The sequence below is a fragment of the Macrotis lagotis genome, chromosome X (assembly GCF_037893015.1).
Source record: "Macrotis lagotis isolate mMagLag1 chromosome X, bilby.v1.9.chrom.fasta, whole genome shotgun sequence".
NCBI classification, from domain to species: Eukaryota; Metazoa; Chordata; class Mammalia; order Peramelemorphia; family Peramelidae; genus Macrotis; species Macrotis lagotis.
Window position 1 is genome coordinate 110,675,047 of NC_133666.1, and position 17,943 is coordinate 110,692,989.

The 17,943-nt window shown below is 35.8% G+C and overlaps 1 protein-coding gene across 2 annotated transcripts in view; it reads right to left on the minus strand.

Moving 5' to 3' along the window:
- Positions 1-263: 263 nt before the first annotated feature.
- TEK (TEK receptor tyrosine kinase) overlaps positions 264-17,943 on the minus strand; it is a 136,152-nt gene continuing 118,472 nt past the window's right edge. For both annotated transcript variants that reach the window (XM_074206166.1, XM_074206165.1), the window contains 5 exons: positions 16,096-16,166; positions 9,730-9,770; positions 8,535-8,631; positions 7,700-7,799; positions 264-1,320 (listed from right to left, as the gene is read on the minus strand). In XM_074206166.1, coding sequence (XP_074062267.1) covers positions 1,246-1,320; positions 7,700-7,799; positions 8,535-8,631; positions 9,730-9,770; positions 16,096-16,166 — 384 coding nt within the window. In that variant the 3' untranslated portion in view covers positions 264-1,245. The remainder of the gene's footprint in view (positions 1,321-7,699; positions 7,800-8,534; positions 8,632-9,729; positions 9,771-16,095; positions 16,167-17,943) is intronic.

Consider the following 17,943-nt stretch of genomic DNA (forward strand, 5'->3'; position numbering starts at 1 on the left):
CCACTATTAGACCCAATACCGATATGGATCACCAGGAAAGCTTTGACCTGCTCTGTTTCAAAACTGAACCAGTTCACTCTTTATTAGGAAACTTAATATTCTCCAGCAATTTGGAGGCTCCCCCTGCCCTACCTAGCTATCTTGTCATCTTTAGTCTTACTGTTTCTCAGAACTCCTTAGTTCAAACAATTAACCAGCCTCATGTTAAGATGATCTCAATAACAGGATATTTGCTACTAAGGATCAATAAATAGGACACATAATAATACAACACTTAAGCTTTTACTCAAAGAGAAAGAAGATAGACAAAACATTTATTCCCCTTTTAAATTACCTCATTCAGTGCTATATGAGCACATAATACAAAAAGGAAAAACTTACAATTGTATCAAAACTTAGTTTGACAATTTGTAGTACATTTATGGAACTTCATTCTGCATGATAAATACAATGCGACACTCTAAAATAGCTGTAGGTTTTCTATTTCTTAAAGCTAAGCACTTCTTAAGTGCATCAATTTCCCTAAGAATAAAGTTAACTTCATGAATTGAGGAATGCAAAATATTTTTTAGAATTTGTCAGTAATACTTTGGGCCAGTCACTCCACATGCAAAATAAGTTTGAGTAAGCTTTTGAAAGCTGCTTTTCTGAATAGATCTTGTATTCACCAAAGACACATTACTAAATATGAACATGAATGATGTTATATCTATATATCTAAATCATAAGATCATTTTTCCCTTTGTAAAAGAACTCTCAAACCATATGAATAATCAATTAATGATTTCTGCATTGACTGAAGCTTTCTGTCTTTAAGAATTAAAATATCAGATTTCTCTTATCTAGTTTATCATTGTATTAAAAATTTATAGCAAAAAATTTTATCCATTGCTATAAAATACTTGTTTTGTTGTCAATATTATTTTAGAGAAAACAAAAACATAAAAAAACAGCAATAAAAATGCATGACAACAAATGTGTTTCCATGGACCTTCCCAGTAGGGGCCCCCTTTCTATAAAAATATATTATCGTATATGCAAATGTATAACGAGAATTTTGGGTTTTAACACACTCTTACTCAAAATAGTATATACAGTCCTATAGTCAGCACCTACTGTAAGATATACAAATAGGCATCTGTAATGAAAGTGTTTCATACATACAGAAGATATACACATTTCTACATCACATTGAATGCTAAAGAAGCTGACTTTTCTGAACAGTGGTCAATTAAGTTGTCTCTTCTAGGCAGCCTCTTCAGCAGAGCAGTCTATGCCTGCATAGGTAAACTTCTCATAAAGAGTGGTATTCACATAGGTCTGGAAGAATAAGAACAGTTTAGATTGTTAGGTTATATTTGTAACTGTATTCTTTTATTAGAAAATAGTTGCTAAAGTAAAATAGCAGTACCTTAAGATTCTATTTGCTTCTCCTTATAGATGAGTATTACTGCTCTAGTCAGGTTGAGAAAGTTTATATTTCAAGGCAGTAAGGGTACAAGTACAGAGAATGAATGATTCAATCTCTACTTACAATGAACTTACATCCTAAAGATAAGTATAATAAAAAATACATACAGCATTGCTAGCTGTCTGAATCTGAATTCCTTTCCTCATTAAGTTAGGGACTTGTGATTATATATATATATATATATATATATATATATATATATATTTGTACATATACAAATACACATACACTTATGCATGTGTAATGTACATTGTTGTTTACAGTTATGTCCTCATTAGGCTAGAGCTTTTTGAGAATAAGGACTCGGGTTTTTTGTTTTGGTTTATTTCATTGTTGGGGAGGGGGTTGTGATCTTTCTTTATTTCCTTAGTACTTAGTATGGTGCCTGAGCCATAGTAGGCATTTAGTAAAGTCTTCTTGACTTGACTATTACCATAGTGACTTTTTCTTTGAGATCACTAGACTTTTATTGAACAGGTTAATTTTATTCCAAATTATATATGAATCAGTCAACAGATATAATTTCATCCAAACAGAAGATACTCCCAAATAGCCTTCAATCTTAAAATGGGATCTCTTTGAAAGGAAAAAAAATTTTCTTAGGTAAATGTTACAGTGTATATTTCCCCTTTCAAATATATATTTTAAAATATCAATATAATATGTACTAATCTCTAGTTATATTACAATATCAATTACAATTACTACTTATCCACAATATGATAACAATATTCAATTGTATACAAAGCATGACTATATACTCCACTCAAGTTTTAAGCAAGTTATATTTGGGAAAGTACAACTTCTTTTCAAATATATTTGTTGGGCCTTTATTAGTGTTTTTAGTACTGTATTAGATACAAAGTGTGAGAGAGAGAAAATTAGTGGAATGCCTATTCCCAGGCCTTCTGAGATTTATAATTTGGTTAATATGAGATCTATGAATGAAACAATCAAGGCGAAATACTCCCATGTAATGTATAAATAAACTATGATTTAGACTATAAATGCTAGAGCAATTCAGAGAAGGGAGAAATTAGTGTAAACATGAATATTTGTAGAAAGTTTTAGGGAGGAAATGGAGTCTCAGCCAACAATTGAATTTGAATGGGTAGAATAAAGGAAGGATGATTCAAATGGAGAAATAGCATCAGTAAGTCTGAATGAGGAAGAGGAAAATGAAGTAACTGTCTGATTAATGTAAAGACTGTAAGCTGGGGAAAACTGAGAAATGAAATCCTATCAGTAAGGTGTGATTCATAATCTGGAAGAATTTGAAAGCCAGTCAAAGGACTTTAGACCTTATCTCTCACAACTGAGGAAAAAACATGAGGAAAGCTGTGTTTTAGGAATCTTACTTAAAGAAGGTGATGTGGTTAGAGCAGTGTTGCACAAAATCCAATTTATTCAATAAATTTTTTTCAGTATTAAAATATATCCTGAGTGATTTCTTTCCTTTATAGCTGTATTTCCCAATCTGGTCAACACTAAATCTTGCTGATTCATCTTTCCAAAGTCTCTAAATTTGTCCCTTCATTTTTATTACTACTGCTGTAATTACTTTACTTCTAGATATATATTATTATTATTGTATTATGGTAGAAGGAACAAGTAGATTTGGAGTGCTGGTTTTGGTGTCTCAATTTCATATGTGCTTGCTGTTGTTGAGTGATTTCAGATGTGTTCAATTCTTCCTTATGCCATTTGGGGTTTTCTTGTCAAAGATACTAAAATTGTTTTCTATTTCCTTCTCCAATGCATTTAAATGTGTGGAAAATTGAAGCAAAAGGAGTTGTGATTCTTGTAGCAGGGGAGTTCTGGGGACAGAGAAATGTTGTGATCTTTCTGAGATCTTGTAGCTTTTTCTGTACTGTACTGGTGCCAATGGACACCAAACTTAGTGATAGGTGACAAGAACCAATTATGCATAATACTAAGAAATGCTGCATCAGGCATTGGGGACTGCCCCTGTGGCATGGGCAGTAGAAAATCACACTTACCCCAGATGTTAAGCCACTCCCTAAATGTGACCCTTGCTTCATCTATACTTAAGATATCATCTCTTCCTTATTCACTAACTCTCTTCCCATTTGATTCCTGGCCAGGCTGTTCTAGTTTCTTCTCCCTTTCCTTTTTATAAGTAGGATCCACATGCTCTAACTCCATATGACTGGATCTATGCTGATTTGTTTTCCGTTCTTTCCCTTTTTTCATTTTTAACCTATCTTCTTTATATTTTGTCTCAACCATCTCTTTTTGCTTAACTTTATTACTCATCACGTTTCCCAGTTTGTAACTATCTTTTTAACTTGACTGTCTCCTTAGAAACTCATCTCCTTTCCCCCTTTTTAAAGATGAGAAGCTGAGTTACAGAATGGATAAACCCATAGCTGAGAAGTATCCAAGGCAGGATTTGGATTCAGGTCTCTATGACTTCAAGAATATCACACTTGGGGGGCAGAGCCAAGATGGCGACAAGAGAGGATAGTTTCATAAAACTTACAAACTAAGGACTCTAACTAAATTTTTGAGAGACGGAACCCACAGAGGGACCCAGTGAGGCTTCTCCTACTAAAGGTAATCTGGAAAAGAGCAGAAAGGCTCTGCTTCCCGGGGTTGGAGGGGCGGCCTACCAGAGGGTGGCCCAGCAGAGTGAAAGAACTTCAGCCTCCTGAAGGCAGCTCCAGGGCACTGGGAGCCACGGTTCACAGCAGTGGGGGAGTTTCCTGACCTAGGCCCCAGGGAGCACCAGGCACAACTTGGGGGAAGGGGGGGAGAACATCTGCCAGAGTGAGTACATGAAGCCCAGCCCTCAGGCCACACAGGTAACAGCATGGCCAAGGCAGTCTAGATCCAGGAAACAGAAACAGGCAGAGCCAGGAAGCAGGAGCCCCCAGGGCATGAGCCCATTGAGCTGAGGGAGGGGAGTGAAGAGAGACTGCTGAGCTCTGTCCAATGCCCCTGGAACAGGGCTCAGAGGTTCTGACCACATTCAGATCCTGATCGCAGTCTAGCCCCCCCCCCCCCCACAGAACAGCAGGGCCCCCCCAAACCTCAGCCCTGTGGCAGGGGGGGCACTTAGGGTCATTCACAGACCAGGAGGAAGGATAGGGCCTCACACACTGAGATCCTTGTGGGAGTGTCCCAAAAGCTCAAGAAGCACCTACAAAATAGGCTTAGGCTGGGAAAATGAGCAAGCAGAGAAACAAGCAGAACACCATTGAGAAATATTTTGCCTGTGAGCCCAAGAAAGATCAAAACACTCGGTCTGAAGATGAGGAAGCACAAGCTCCTGCATCTAAAGACTCCAAGAAAAACAGAACTTGGGCTCAGGTTATGACAGAGCTCAAAAAGGACTGAAAATCAAATGAGGGACTTGGAAGAAAAACTGGGAAAAGAAATGAGAGAGATGCAGGAAAAACATGAAAATGAAGTCAGCAGCTTAGTCAAGGAGATCCAAAAGAATGCTGAAGAAAATAGCATGCTAAAAACCAGCAAATGGACAAAACAGTTCAAAAAGTTATTGAGGAGAAGAATGCTTTAAAAAGCAAAATTGGCCAGATGGAAAAAGAGATAAGAAAACTCTCTGAGGAAAACAAATCCTTCAGACAAAGAATAGAACTCAGGGAGAATGCTGAATTTATGAGAAATCAGGACTCAATACTTCAAAACCCAAAGAATGAAAAATTAGAAGAAAATGTGAAACATCTCACTGAAAAAACAAATGATATGTAAAACAGATTTAGAAAGGATAATTTAAAAATTATTGGAATACCTGAAAATCATGATCAGGAAAAGAGCCTTGATATCATTTTCAAAGAATTACTACAGGAAAATTGCCCTGATATCCTAGAAGCAGAGGGCAAAATAGAAATGGAGAGAATCCACCAATCCCCCCGAGAAAGAGATCCCAAAACACCAACCCACAGGAATATTATAGCCAAGTTCCAGAACTCCCAAGTCAAAGAGGAAATATTACAAGTAGCCAGAAGGACACAATTCAAATACAGTGGAGCTGCAATCAGGATCTCACAGGACTTAGCAGCAACTACACTGGAAGCTAGTAGGGCTTGGAATATAATATACTAGAAGGCAAAAGAGCTTAGAATGCAACTGAGAATCAACTACCCAGCAATACTGAATGTACTCTTCCAGGGAAAAAGATGGACTTTCAATGAACCAGGGGAATTTCAAATGTTCCTGTTGGAATGGACAGAGCTGAACAGGAGGTTTGATCTTCAAATACAGGACTCAGGTGAAGCATAGAGATTAGAGGAGAAGGGGAAAATATGAGGGACTTCATGATGATGAACTGCATGCATTCCTGTATAGAAAAATGACACTGATAATATTCATATGAACCTTCTCAATTAACAGAGCAGGTAGAAGGAGATTCTATAGATGAAGCACAGGAGAAAGCTGAATTTGAAGATAAACTATGGTGTACAAATGGAGTCAATAGGAAAAAGGGAAATGTAATAGGAGAAAGAAAAGGAGAGGAATAGGCCAAGATATTTCATGTAATAAGATTTTTCTTTATTCCAATGAGCTATTGCAATGATATGGAAGGGGGGAAGGCAAGGGGGAATGAGGGAATCTTCCCTCTCATCAGAGGTGGCTAGGAGAGGAAACAGCATATATTCTCAAGTGGGTATAGAGATCTGGAGTAAGAAGGAGGGGGGGGGTAACAGGGGGAAGGGGTGGGGATGTGAATGAAGGAGGAGAAGATGGACCATGGAGAGTGGTCAGATATAACACATTTTCTTTTTTACTTTTTGCAAGGGGCTGGGATTGGATGGCCTGTCTGGAACCATAGGGCCGGGTGGATGCTGGGCCTAAGAGGTGCTATGGGGGCTTGGAGCCTTTTGTCCCCAGGTCCAGGGATCTGTCTGCTGCACCACTCAGCTACCCTACAGCAGAGTCAGAGTGAAAGGAGAGAGAAAATATAGTACATGGTAGTGGAGAAATAAGAAAGGAGGGAGTTGCAATCAGCAATGGCAATGGTGGAAAAACATGGAAGTAACTTTTGTGATGGACTTATCATAAAGAATGTGATCCACCCATGACAGAGTTGTTGGTGTTGGAACAAAGACTGAAGCACATTCTTTATTATTATTAATTTGGGGGGGTGGTATAGGGCAAATGAGGCTGGGTGGCCTGCCTGGGGCTGCATAGCAGGGTAATTGTTGGGTGTCTGAGGCTGGATTTGGATCTAGGTGCTCCTGGCTCAAGGGCTAGTGCTCTGTCCACCACCCAGCCACCCCTACTATCATTACTATTTTATTTTATTTGGTGTATTTTCCCCCCCTTTTTTTTTGTTTTTTTGCAGAGCAGCGGGGTTGGGCTGGCTTGCATGTCACAAAGCTGGGTGATTGTTGGGTGTACGGGGTCGGATATGGGCTCAGGTGCTCCTGGCTCCAGGGCTGGTGCTCCATCCACTGCGTCACCTGGCCATACCTATAATTATTGCTATTATTTTTTTAATTTTAATTTTTTTCTCTCCCCTTTACTTTATCGCTCAAGTAAGTCTATATTTTTTGGGGGGAGGGGGTATTTTGTTTACTCTTAAACAAGAATATTTTATTAATGTAAAAAACATTATTTGTACAAAATGAGAATAAACATTAAATTTTAAAAAAAGAATAACACACGTATGGATTTATGCTTCTTTCGCTTCTTCTGATTACCTTCAAGCCAATCTTTCTTGTTAATCCCTTCTTCCCCTCCCCCGTCCATCAAAATTAATGTTCTCAGTTTGCTTATATTTCCTCAACTGTAAAATGAGTTAGAGAAAAAATGGCAAACTACCCCATACTTTTGCCAAGAAAACTCCAAAATAAGATCATGTAGAGTTGGACACAAAGAATTGATTATATACTCAGTTGTATATCTTGTTTGCGCATTACTTCTTTCACATAAATGAATTACTATAATAGCAATAATCTGAAAGCTTATATACTATTTTAAAGTTTGCCAGGTCATAAATTATCATATTTGATCAACTCTCTCACAAAGTTGTAATCTTCTTCAGGAAGGACACCATGTGATATCCTTTATTTTTATGCTCCGTAAGGAGCCTGCCACTCAGCTAGGCACATGAAAAATAATCAGAAAATAACTGATAAATTTATTTAAATTAAACCATATGAAAATTGTCTATTCAGAAAAATTTGGGCTGCCTATTAAGAACACCAAGAGTACAAAACTCAGAAGTGCTTAGATCCTTACCTTTCGTTCTTCTAACATCCTGTTTAAGGACACAAGTATCTGAGCAAATGATGGCCTTTCATAAGGTTTCTCACGCCAGCACTGTCTCATTAGGTCATACCTTTGAACATGAAAATGTAAAATATTAAGAACAATAAATTCTGTACATACCTGGAAGTTAAATCAAAAGCAAGGAAACTATGTCTGTGAACTCTCAATTGAGGTAGCTAATTATAGAGTAGTTGGAAGTTTTTCTTAAGCCTTCCTTTCTCCATTTCTATAGCTTTCTTAGCCTCCCCAATTTTATTTAATCTATGTCCCATTCTTCCAAGTCTCTCTTCTAAATTGAATCTGCACAATCCACTCCTATTTCTCAATGGTAATAGAAACAATGATCCAATGTGTCATTGATATTTGAATGACTTACCCTCAATCAATTATTTTATAAATATAGCTACCTACAAACAAGAATGGCAATGGAGATGTTACTTTTTACAAAGGGGAAAAATTAAGGTTGTGATGGTTGGAAATTAAATTAGGACTAGTCAATCTATAAGATAAGATTTCCATGGGAAAAGAAGTTTGCCTAAAGAGGAAAAAAAATGCAATTTTCCTATTCTAATTTTCACACTAAGTAATCCTCATGACCCTCCTTAAATGTCTAGGATAATATCTTCTGTTTCCATTCTTTATAGAGAATTATTTTATTGATGTGAATAAGCACAGATTTCATTTCTTTGTAAACCCTTTGGTTTTGGACCCAGTTAGCCTTTGGATAATGAGTTTTATCACTTAGCAACATAGTACCCACTAGCCCTGGAACATTAGGCAATGTTAGACAAATCAGCTGACTTACACCTCATCATCACAGTTGAGGGGTTTTTCCAATCTGTAGCCTTGTGGGAGCTTCTCATAAAGTTCTGCACATGTCATCCCACAATATGGTGTACCACCTAAAAGACAGGAAATATCTAGCATAATCTGTCAAGAATCCAAGCCATGTAAAATAAATCGATGTTACAATACAGATTAGAGATAGAAAGATGGATAGCTAGAAAGAAAGAGAAAATGAGAAAAGAAGACAGGATGGCAGAAGGATTTATTAAGTACTGATAAGCACTTGTTATATAGCCTTTCCTAAAGCTTTCCTTTGTATGACTAGTTTCCCCTACACTATTTAAAATAAGAGGCAATGTGTGTCAGTGGTATGGAGTTAGAGTTGGAGTCCAGAAACCTGGATCTGTGTGACCATATGATTGTGAATTATCACTTATTATTTATTACTATTGCTTGAACCTAAATTTATATGAATAGAAATTGTTTGAATTCAGAAAGTTACCCTGATCCCAAGAACTATTCAGGAATACTAGAGATGTCACAGAATTTTAAGTTCCCCTAGGTTCTGGATCCACCCAAAACAACTAAGTCTTATTTTGAGTCCACTCTAGCTTGTGGTGTGGTTTTATTCAACTTTTATTGAATGTTTACATTTACTCATATCCATTTCAATCTACCTTGCCCTCTCAGCAAAATTACCTAACTCTAAACAGTATGTGCAAGTTTCCTTGTCTAAATTCTATATGATGCCAACTTTCCTGAATCTGGACAGGAAGAAATCATACCTCCTTTCCAGTTTATTCTCCTTCAGATTTGGAGATTTGTTCTCTGGAGTAATATAATATATGATTCCAGTTTTCACACGGCTTATTGGGAGCATAGTAATTCTATAAAATAAGGTTTTCTTTATGTGTTGTGTTTAGTTATTCTCTATTGCTTCTTATAAACTTTTCACGAGACATAAACGTATATGATGATGATGATGATGATAGCAATGATGAAAGATACTCTTACATAAGCATTGATTGTCTCATATAGGCATTAGATGGGGCTTTTAAAAAGGAGCAATTCAAATATGGGAATCTTATAAAACATTATTTAAATTATTATGACCAAACCATTAAGATTAACAGATATAAAGTCACATTATTAAGATAGAGGATATTATGTGGTATGTCCATCTTCATTTACACGTTGTCCAAGAAAGTACTCACCCAAACTAACAATCTCCCATAATAAGACACCATAGGACCACCTGTAGAAAGAAGTGATCAGAAAAGGATCAATTAGCAAACTAATGAAAAGAAGACTTGCACTCTAAAAATATAAGATTAATTAAATAATTAAAAAAACTGGGAGTGAGAGAATAATTCATTATATTCAAAGTTCTAGGTTGGTTGACCTAATTTTTAAAATTTATTGATATACAATGTTTTTATATCATGTTCATTTCTGAAGAGAATCTTCTCTCTTCTCTCTTAAAATACTTAGCACAGTATCTGTTGCATAAAAAGGATGAAAGAACTGGAAGAATTCTTTTATACTGTCTAGCTTAACAGGAAGATAAAGCATTTTTTAAGTATATAGTTTCAAAAGGGAACCAAAACAAAAAAAAGATAGTAAATGAATCAAGCAATAAACAGAATAAATTAGAAAGCTCAGCCCAGTTCAGCCTCACAGGAGAAATGATCAAAGGGAAAGAATGCCAAATTGTGTAACTTGGATTTTGAAAGAAAACGCCCATGGCATAAAACTCTTCTTATGAAGTTGGTTCAAGAGGGATGGAAAGTTCTCAAGAATAAAATTATGAGGGCATAAAAATAAATGATTCAGAGGAGAAAGGAAAGGGCAAGCCAGCTAAAAGGACTGATGTAGACATAGAGATGATTGGTATATGGTATATGGTATATGGTATATGGTATGGTTTGGGGGATTTTTGGGGGGTTTTTTAGATTTGTTTGTTTGGTTTTTTTTGCAAGGCAAATGGGGTTAAGTGGCTTGCCCAAAGCCACACAGCTAGGTAATTATTAAGTGTCTGAGACCGGATTTGAACCCAGGTACTCCTGACTCCAGGGCCGGTGCTTTATCCACTGTGCCAGCTAGCTGCCCCTGATTGGTATATAATAAAAGAAAAACCAGGAAAAATCCAAGAAAATAACATAATTTGTGGAGTGCTTTAGGGTTTGCAAAACACTTAGAAATAAATCTCAAAACAATCCTGGAGAGACTGTTGCTATGGCTAACTACATTTTTAGAGATGATTGATACAGATGATGTATGAGGCAGGATTTGAACTTGCTGAATCCAAATCTGGCATTCTAAACATTCCACCATCTAGTTTCCCCAGTACAAAGAGTGACAAGACTAGTGACAGAATAAGCCGAAGTTGGTGATGAATCCTATGAATTCAAGAATTTTACTGGTGACAAGATCAAAATAAGTAAAGGATTCCTGCTTACACTGGATAGGATGATAAAGAAATACTCAACACTGATTTTTCTTTTCCTTTCTTTTCTCTGTCAAGGAAAATAATATACAACTGAGAAGGATAGATAAATAGGAAAGGATAACAAAATTGCTTAATAGGCTTGAATGGAGGGGGTGGAGCCAAAATTGTGGAGTGAAGGCAAGAATTCCTGGAAACTCGTTCTCCAAAAAACTCCAAATACCATCAAATTAGGATTCAAGTCAAAACTAGAGGGGCAGAGCACATAGAAAGACTAAGTGATAAAATTTCATATTCTAAGAAAACTTGGAAGATCTCTGGGACAGGTCTGTTCCACCAGGACTGGGGGTTGGAAAAAATTGCGTCACAGTGAAGCACAGCAAGGCCAGTTGCCTGAGTCCATGGCAAAGGGGGTGGTTTCCATACTTCTTGGCCCAGGGATCATTGGGGACAGCTGGAAGGGGTGGTGAGAGAACTCTGCCACACTAGACTGAGTGTGGAGCTCCAATCTCAGAGCAGCCCTGTGGTAAGAACCTGCACCCAGAGTCACCCAGAGCCACCTGTCCAGAGCTCTCAACCCATAGACGGTAAGGGGATTGGGGAGATTGCAGAGGTCTCTGTGCTCTCCCTGGAGCAGGACTCTGCTGTTTCCCCACACTCAGATCCAGGTTGCAGTTTGGGCTTCCATAGTAAGTAGACAAGCTGGATCCCTCCTTGTAGTCCCAGGGCAGAGGGAAGTAAGGGGACCATCTACATATCAAAGCACATGCAGGAGAGCATAAGACCTTGGAGGAATAAAGGTCCCAGTAGGGTGTACTCTCCCCCCCAAAAAAAAACCCAAAGCCTTTGAAGTGCTGTCTTTGGCTGATAAAATTAGTAAACAACAGAAAAAGAATTTGACCATAGAGAATTACTTTAGTTCCATGGAAGATCAAAACACATACTCAAATGATGACACAATCGAAGCTTCCATATCCAAGACCTCCAAGAGAAATAGAAAATGGGCTCAGACTATGAATGAGCTCAAAAAAGACTTTGAAAAGCAATTAAGGGAAATGGAAGAAAAATTGGGAGGAGAAATGAGAGTAATGCAGAAAAATCATGAAAACCAAATCAACAGCTTGGTGAAAGATATACAAAAAAACACTGAAGAAAATAATGTTAAAAACCAGTTTAGGCCTAATGGAAAAAAAAGCAAAACAAAAGGCAAATGAGGAGAAGAATGCCTTAATAAGCAGAATTGGCCAGCTGGAAAAGGAGATGAAAAAAGCTCTCTGAAGAAAATAACTCCTTCAAATGCAGAATGGAACTAAAGCATACAGTATGCTTATATCTCACCAAAATACTGGCCAGAAGTTCAAACATCATCTTGATAAACAAAATGAAGAGGCTTAATATAGCTAGGTGGGCTTAGAATTAATGGAATGGCTAAACAAATGTAGAGAATAGAGATTACTGCATGAATGTTAACTTGGGGAAAGATCTCCAGTGGAGTGCCTCAGAGATCTCTGATCTTAACTAAATTTCCTTTTTTTAAAATTCTGAACTGAAGATATAAAACAAGCATATCTACAATTAACTAGAATAGAGGAGAAAAAGTTGATTGCTCATGAAACTGAAATCTATTATGTACAATTTGCTATTCTTCTTAAATATATAATAAAGTTATCATGTAACTTTCTTTTTTCCCTCTCCCCCCACTCTAGAGATGGTTGCCATTAGACACAATTAAGTATGTATGTATGTATGTGTGTATAAAATCATTCTATACAAATTTATATTTATCAGTTTTTTTCTGGATGCAGACAACATCTTTCTTCATATGTTCTTTATAGTTAATTTAGATATTTATAATAGTCAAAATTAATTATTCACTTAAAGTTGTTCTTTAAACAATGTAGTTATTACTGGTAGGTGTTCTCTTGATTCTGCTCATTTTGCTCTTCATTATTTCATGCAAGTCTGTCTGTTTTTCTAAATAATAATTGTTTACATTTCCCAGTTGTATTCCATCATGATCATATACTACAACTTGTATATACCATTCCTCAATAATGGGCATCCCTGAAATTTCCAGTTCTTTAGCACCACAAAGAGAGCTGCTAAAAATATTTAACAATATATAAGTTCCTTTCCTTTTCTTCTAATAATCTTTGGGAACAGACCTAGTAATAGTATTGTTGGGTCAAAGGGATTAGGAAGTTTAAAAGCAGTTGGATATAATTCCAGACTGCTCTCCAAAAGGGTTGAATCAGTTCACAGTTCCACCAAAAAAGTGTCTCAATTTTTCCAACATTTGTCACTTTCCCCTTCTGGTAGTTATCAATGACATAGATAATTGTTTTTATCAAATTTACAATGCAAGATAGAACTAACACACTGAATACAGAATCAGTATCCAAAATAAATTTATAGACCTATCCTATTCATCTATCTTAAGATGAATTTGGGGGTATTTAGATGGTTCAGTGAATAGAGGTCTGAGCCTAGGGTCAGGACGACCAGAGTTCAAATCTGATCTTGGATACTTACTAGCTGTTTGAGCAAGTCACTTTAAGTTTGTTTTCCTCAGTTTTTTCAACTATAAAATTAACTGGAGAAGGAAATGGCAAACCTCTCTAGTATTTCAACTTAGAAAACTCCCAAATGGGGTCACAGAGAAAGATACAACTAAAATGACTGCACAATTTAATTTAATTTTAATTTTAATTCTAATTTTAAAGAAATTGACTGCATAAGTTCAGAAGAGGGAGGATATATGGCTAGCCAGGAAGTTTAGAGAACTTCAACCTCAATATGAATAACAAGTGTGACATGTCTAAAAAAATGTGATCTTAAGCATAATGTTCTGGAATCAGGAAGTGATAATCCAGTTGAACTTTACTTTGGTTACAGCATACCTGAAGTATAGTGTTCAGTTCATATTTTTAGGAAGGACATTGACACACTGGAATCTATCTATAGAAGGGTAACCAGGACAGTTGAGTTGGAGAACTGATTCCAAGAGAAGAGTGCATAATAAAGGCCTGAGGGTTATTCACCTAATAAGAGAAAAAGACTCGTGTGCAGTGTTGGTAGTGGTCATAATAGTTGTTTTCACATATCTGAAGGGAAAATTACATAGTAGAGAGATTTGATTTGTCCTACTTGTCCTCATAGTGTAGAACTAGTAATTGTAGGGAAGTAGAGTTTGGCTCTTTGTAAAAAAAATTCTTAGCAATTAGAATGTGTCAGAAATTATGTTAAGACCAAAATCTCACAACACAAGCCAAAATAAATACTATATAATAAAGATATACAATTATATATAAAAGGTTACATAAAAAGTTAGGGGAACAAGGAATAAATCACCTTACAATCTATAGATAAGGGGGAAAGTTTATGACCAAACAAGGGACAGAGAAGATTGCAGAAAGTAAAAAATAATTTTAATTACATAAAATTAAAAGATTTTGGTCATTTGATTTTGGCAATCAAATGCAAGTAAAATTAGAACAAAAAACAGTTAAATGGGGTAGACAGAATCTTTACAGCAAGTTTCTCTGATAATGGTCTCATTTCGAAGATATAAAAGCAACTGATTCAAATTTATAAAATTAAGGGTCATTTCTCAATTGATAAGGGTCAAATAATATGAACATGCAGTACTTAAAGAAAAAAAATCTATCCATCCTTATTAGAAATGCAAATTAAAACAACTCTGAGTTCTCCTAACAACCAGCAATTTAGCAGAACTGACAAAAGGGAAAAATGACAAATGTTGGAATGACTACTGGAAAACAGGCATCTTGTACATTGATACATTAATGTGACTGTGAATTGATCCAGCTATTCTGGAAAGCATTTTGGAATCATGCTCTAAAAGTTACTGAATTTTGCATATATACCTATTGGTCATGCAGTATCCCTGTTAATTCTATATCTCAAAAGGAAAAAAAGAAAAGGTAAAGATCCCTTATGTAGAAAAATATTTATATCTTTTTGTGTAATGACAAAGAACCACTAAAAAAATTGAAGAAGAGCAAAATAAGTAGAATCAAAAGAATGATTCACATAATAATATATTTCTCTATGTATAAGATACACCCTTTTTCAAAAAATTTGAGGTCTAAAAACTGGTAGCATCTTATACAATGGTTGTAGATTTTTTACTTGCATTTCCCATTTTTTGCGCTTGTCATTGCATTCATTGTTTTGCATTTGTTACCAGTATACTAAATTACATTTTGCCACGTTCTACCCAGAAATAGCTCAGAAAAGATTTTTTGTACAGTGCTGAATTCAAGTTCAAAGTTATCCAATTTGCAAAAGTAAAGGAAATCATGCTGCTGAATGTGAGTTTGGTCCTCCTCCAGTTGAGAAAACAATCTGAGACTGGTTATGGGAAAAAGAAACCCTACTGAAAACACCATGGCAGAAGAAGGCCATGAGAGGCAAGTCAGCAAAATGGCCTGATTTAGAAAGGAAACTGAAGAGATGGATTGGAAAGCAAAGGGCCATTGGAATTCCTATGTCCACAAAGATATTTCAGCAGGAAACAAGAAGAATTGCTGATGAAAAAGAAATGACTGATTTCAGAGGACATAAGTAGTGCCTCGGGGTCATGAAATGGAATGGACTAAGCATGTGTTCATGCACTAGACTTGCCCAAAAGATTCCTGAAAGTTATGAGCAGAAAGTCCTTGAATTTCAAGATGAATAAAACGAGTTCAATAACTTTATATAATACATTTTTTTCAAATTTTGGGTCCCAAAATGAAGGTACATCTTATACATGGGGAAATATGGTAATCCACAACAAACTGAAGGAGATTTGTAATTAATATGATGGCTGTTGTAATGTCAGAGAACTGTGGTATACCATGTCTCTCTTAACAAGAAGATAGATGATGAACACAAAATGAAGGATACATTGTTAGATATTGTAAATATCTTTGTTTTGCTTAATTCTATTTCTTTATTACAAGGAAGAGTTCTAGGATCTAGGGATGGTAATTATCCAATTAAAACAAAATATTTTATTTTTTAAGGGACATTAATGTTTTTGAAAACAATCATAAAACATTTAATTAATGATTTAAAAATATAGACATATACATAAAATATACACATAAAATATAAAGAGTTTACTCACACATCACTATTTGTTGTATACACACTGTAATTTAGTGATTCAATTGCCATCCAACGCACTGGGAGCCTACCCTAAAAAGAACAATAAGGAATATTATTCACTTTGGAAACATGGAAGCTTCTTAGTAAATATAAATTTCTATGAATTATGTCAAGTATTTTACTCATACATCAACCTCCTTTGGTGACTGACTCTTTTTACTCCACTGACATCTTGAGACTGGGCTAAGCTAAATGAGAAATGAATCTTGAATACTTTGTATAATGGACGAAGTTTTGTCTTCAAGAGATCTTTCCCAATACGCTTTAAGTACTTAGTACAATTATGTTTTATTTTCTTTCCCTAAACAAATATTAGTGTCAATAAGCATTAAATTGATAAGCAATTCAAACATTGATTTTTCAGGAGTTTTGTTCATTCATAAATTCATAAACTCAAAATTATTGAGTACAATTCTGTACAAGTCGCTGAGTTAGGCATTGCTGAAGACAACAAGATGAATGATAAAAAATATTCTTTAAAAAAGCTGTAATCATAAAGATATGAAGCTCTAATAGTAGCAGAAGATCACAGATTTCAAGCTAGAAGGCACCCCAGAGGTGATGTAACCTAATACCTGCATCTCACAAATGAGACAGAGAAACTAAAGGGAATTAGGATTCAAATTTCAGGTCTTTTGCCTCCAAATGCTACTGCCTTTCTTCTATAGCACCTCAGGTCTTCCCTCCTCTCTAACCCTATCTCCTGTGTTAACTTTGATGTTACTTTTTTGTTTGTTTTTTGCAAGTCAAGGTCACAAAGCTAGTAAGGATCAAGTGTCTGAGGTCAAATTTGAATTCAGATCCACCTGACTACAGAATCTAGGATCTATCCACTGTGATACCACCTCCCTGTCCCTAGTTATTCTTTTTTCCCCCCCTACAGAATCCTTAATATTGCTATTTTACATATTTTATACTTTGCTTTTACATATATATATATATACATATATATATATATATATATATGTATATATACTTCTTCCCCTGGCAACCTCATTCAGTCTCATTGCTAAATCATATCTTCAAACCACAAAATCTCTCCTACAAAATCTACCTGGATATACTGCCAGAATCAAAAATTTAACATGTCCAAAACTCCATATCTCTTTTACTCCTGGCCACACTGTTTCTGTCTCTGGAAGCAAAAATTCAATCCAGTCATGCATGTTTAAAAACTTGCCTTTTTCTGATTTTCTCTTCTCACTGGAGTAATAAAAGAATAGTATCTTTACTCACAGGACCTGAGTCAAAGTCTAACTTTGATAATCGGACAAATCCCCTCTCTGATTCTGCTTCTACATCTATAAATTGGGACAGTGATAGAATTGTTCTCTAGGATTACTAAAATCTCTCACAATTCTAAATAAAGCCTTTAACACTTCCTTTTTCCTTCTCTTTATTTATGCCTACATCTTATTATAATAATAACAGCTGACATTTATTTAGCAGTTTAGAGACTCAAAGTACTTTATTTTGTTTAATTTTGTCTAACTTTTCTTTGTGATACCATTTGGGGTTTCTTGGCAAAGAAAACAGAGTGGTTTGCCAATTCTTAATCCAGCTCATTTTACAGATGAGGAAACTGAGGCAAACAGGATACCCAACATCATAGTAAGTGTTGAGACTAGATTTGAATTTAGAAATATGTTTTCCTGACTCCAGGTCTGGCACTCTACCCACTATGCCACTCATCTGCCTTCATAAAACCACATAAAAATCTTGTGAGGTATGTACTGTAGCTATTATAATTATTTCCATTTGACAGATGAAGAAGCTGGCACCATGAGAGAGGTAATATGGTGCAATT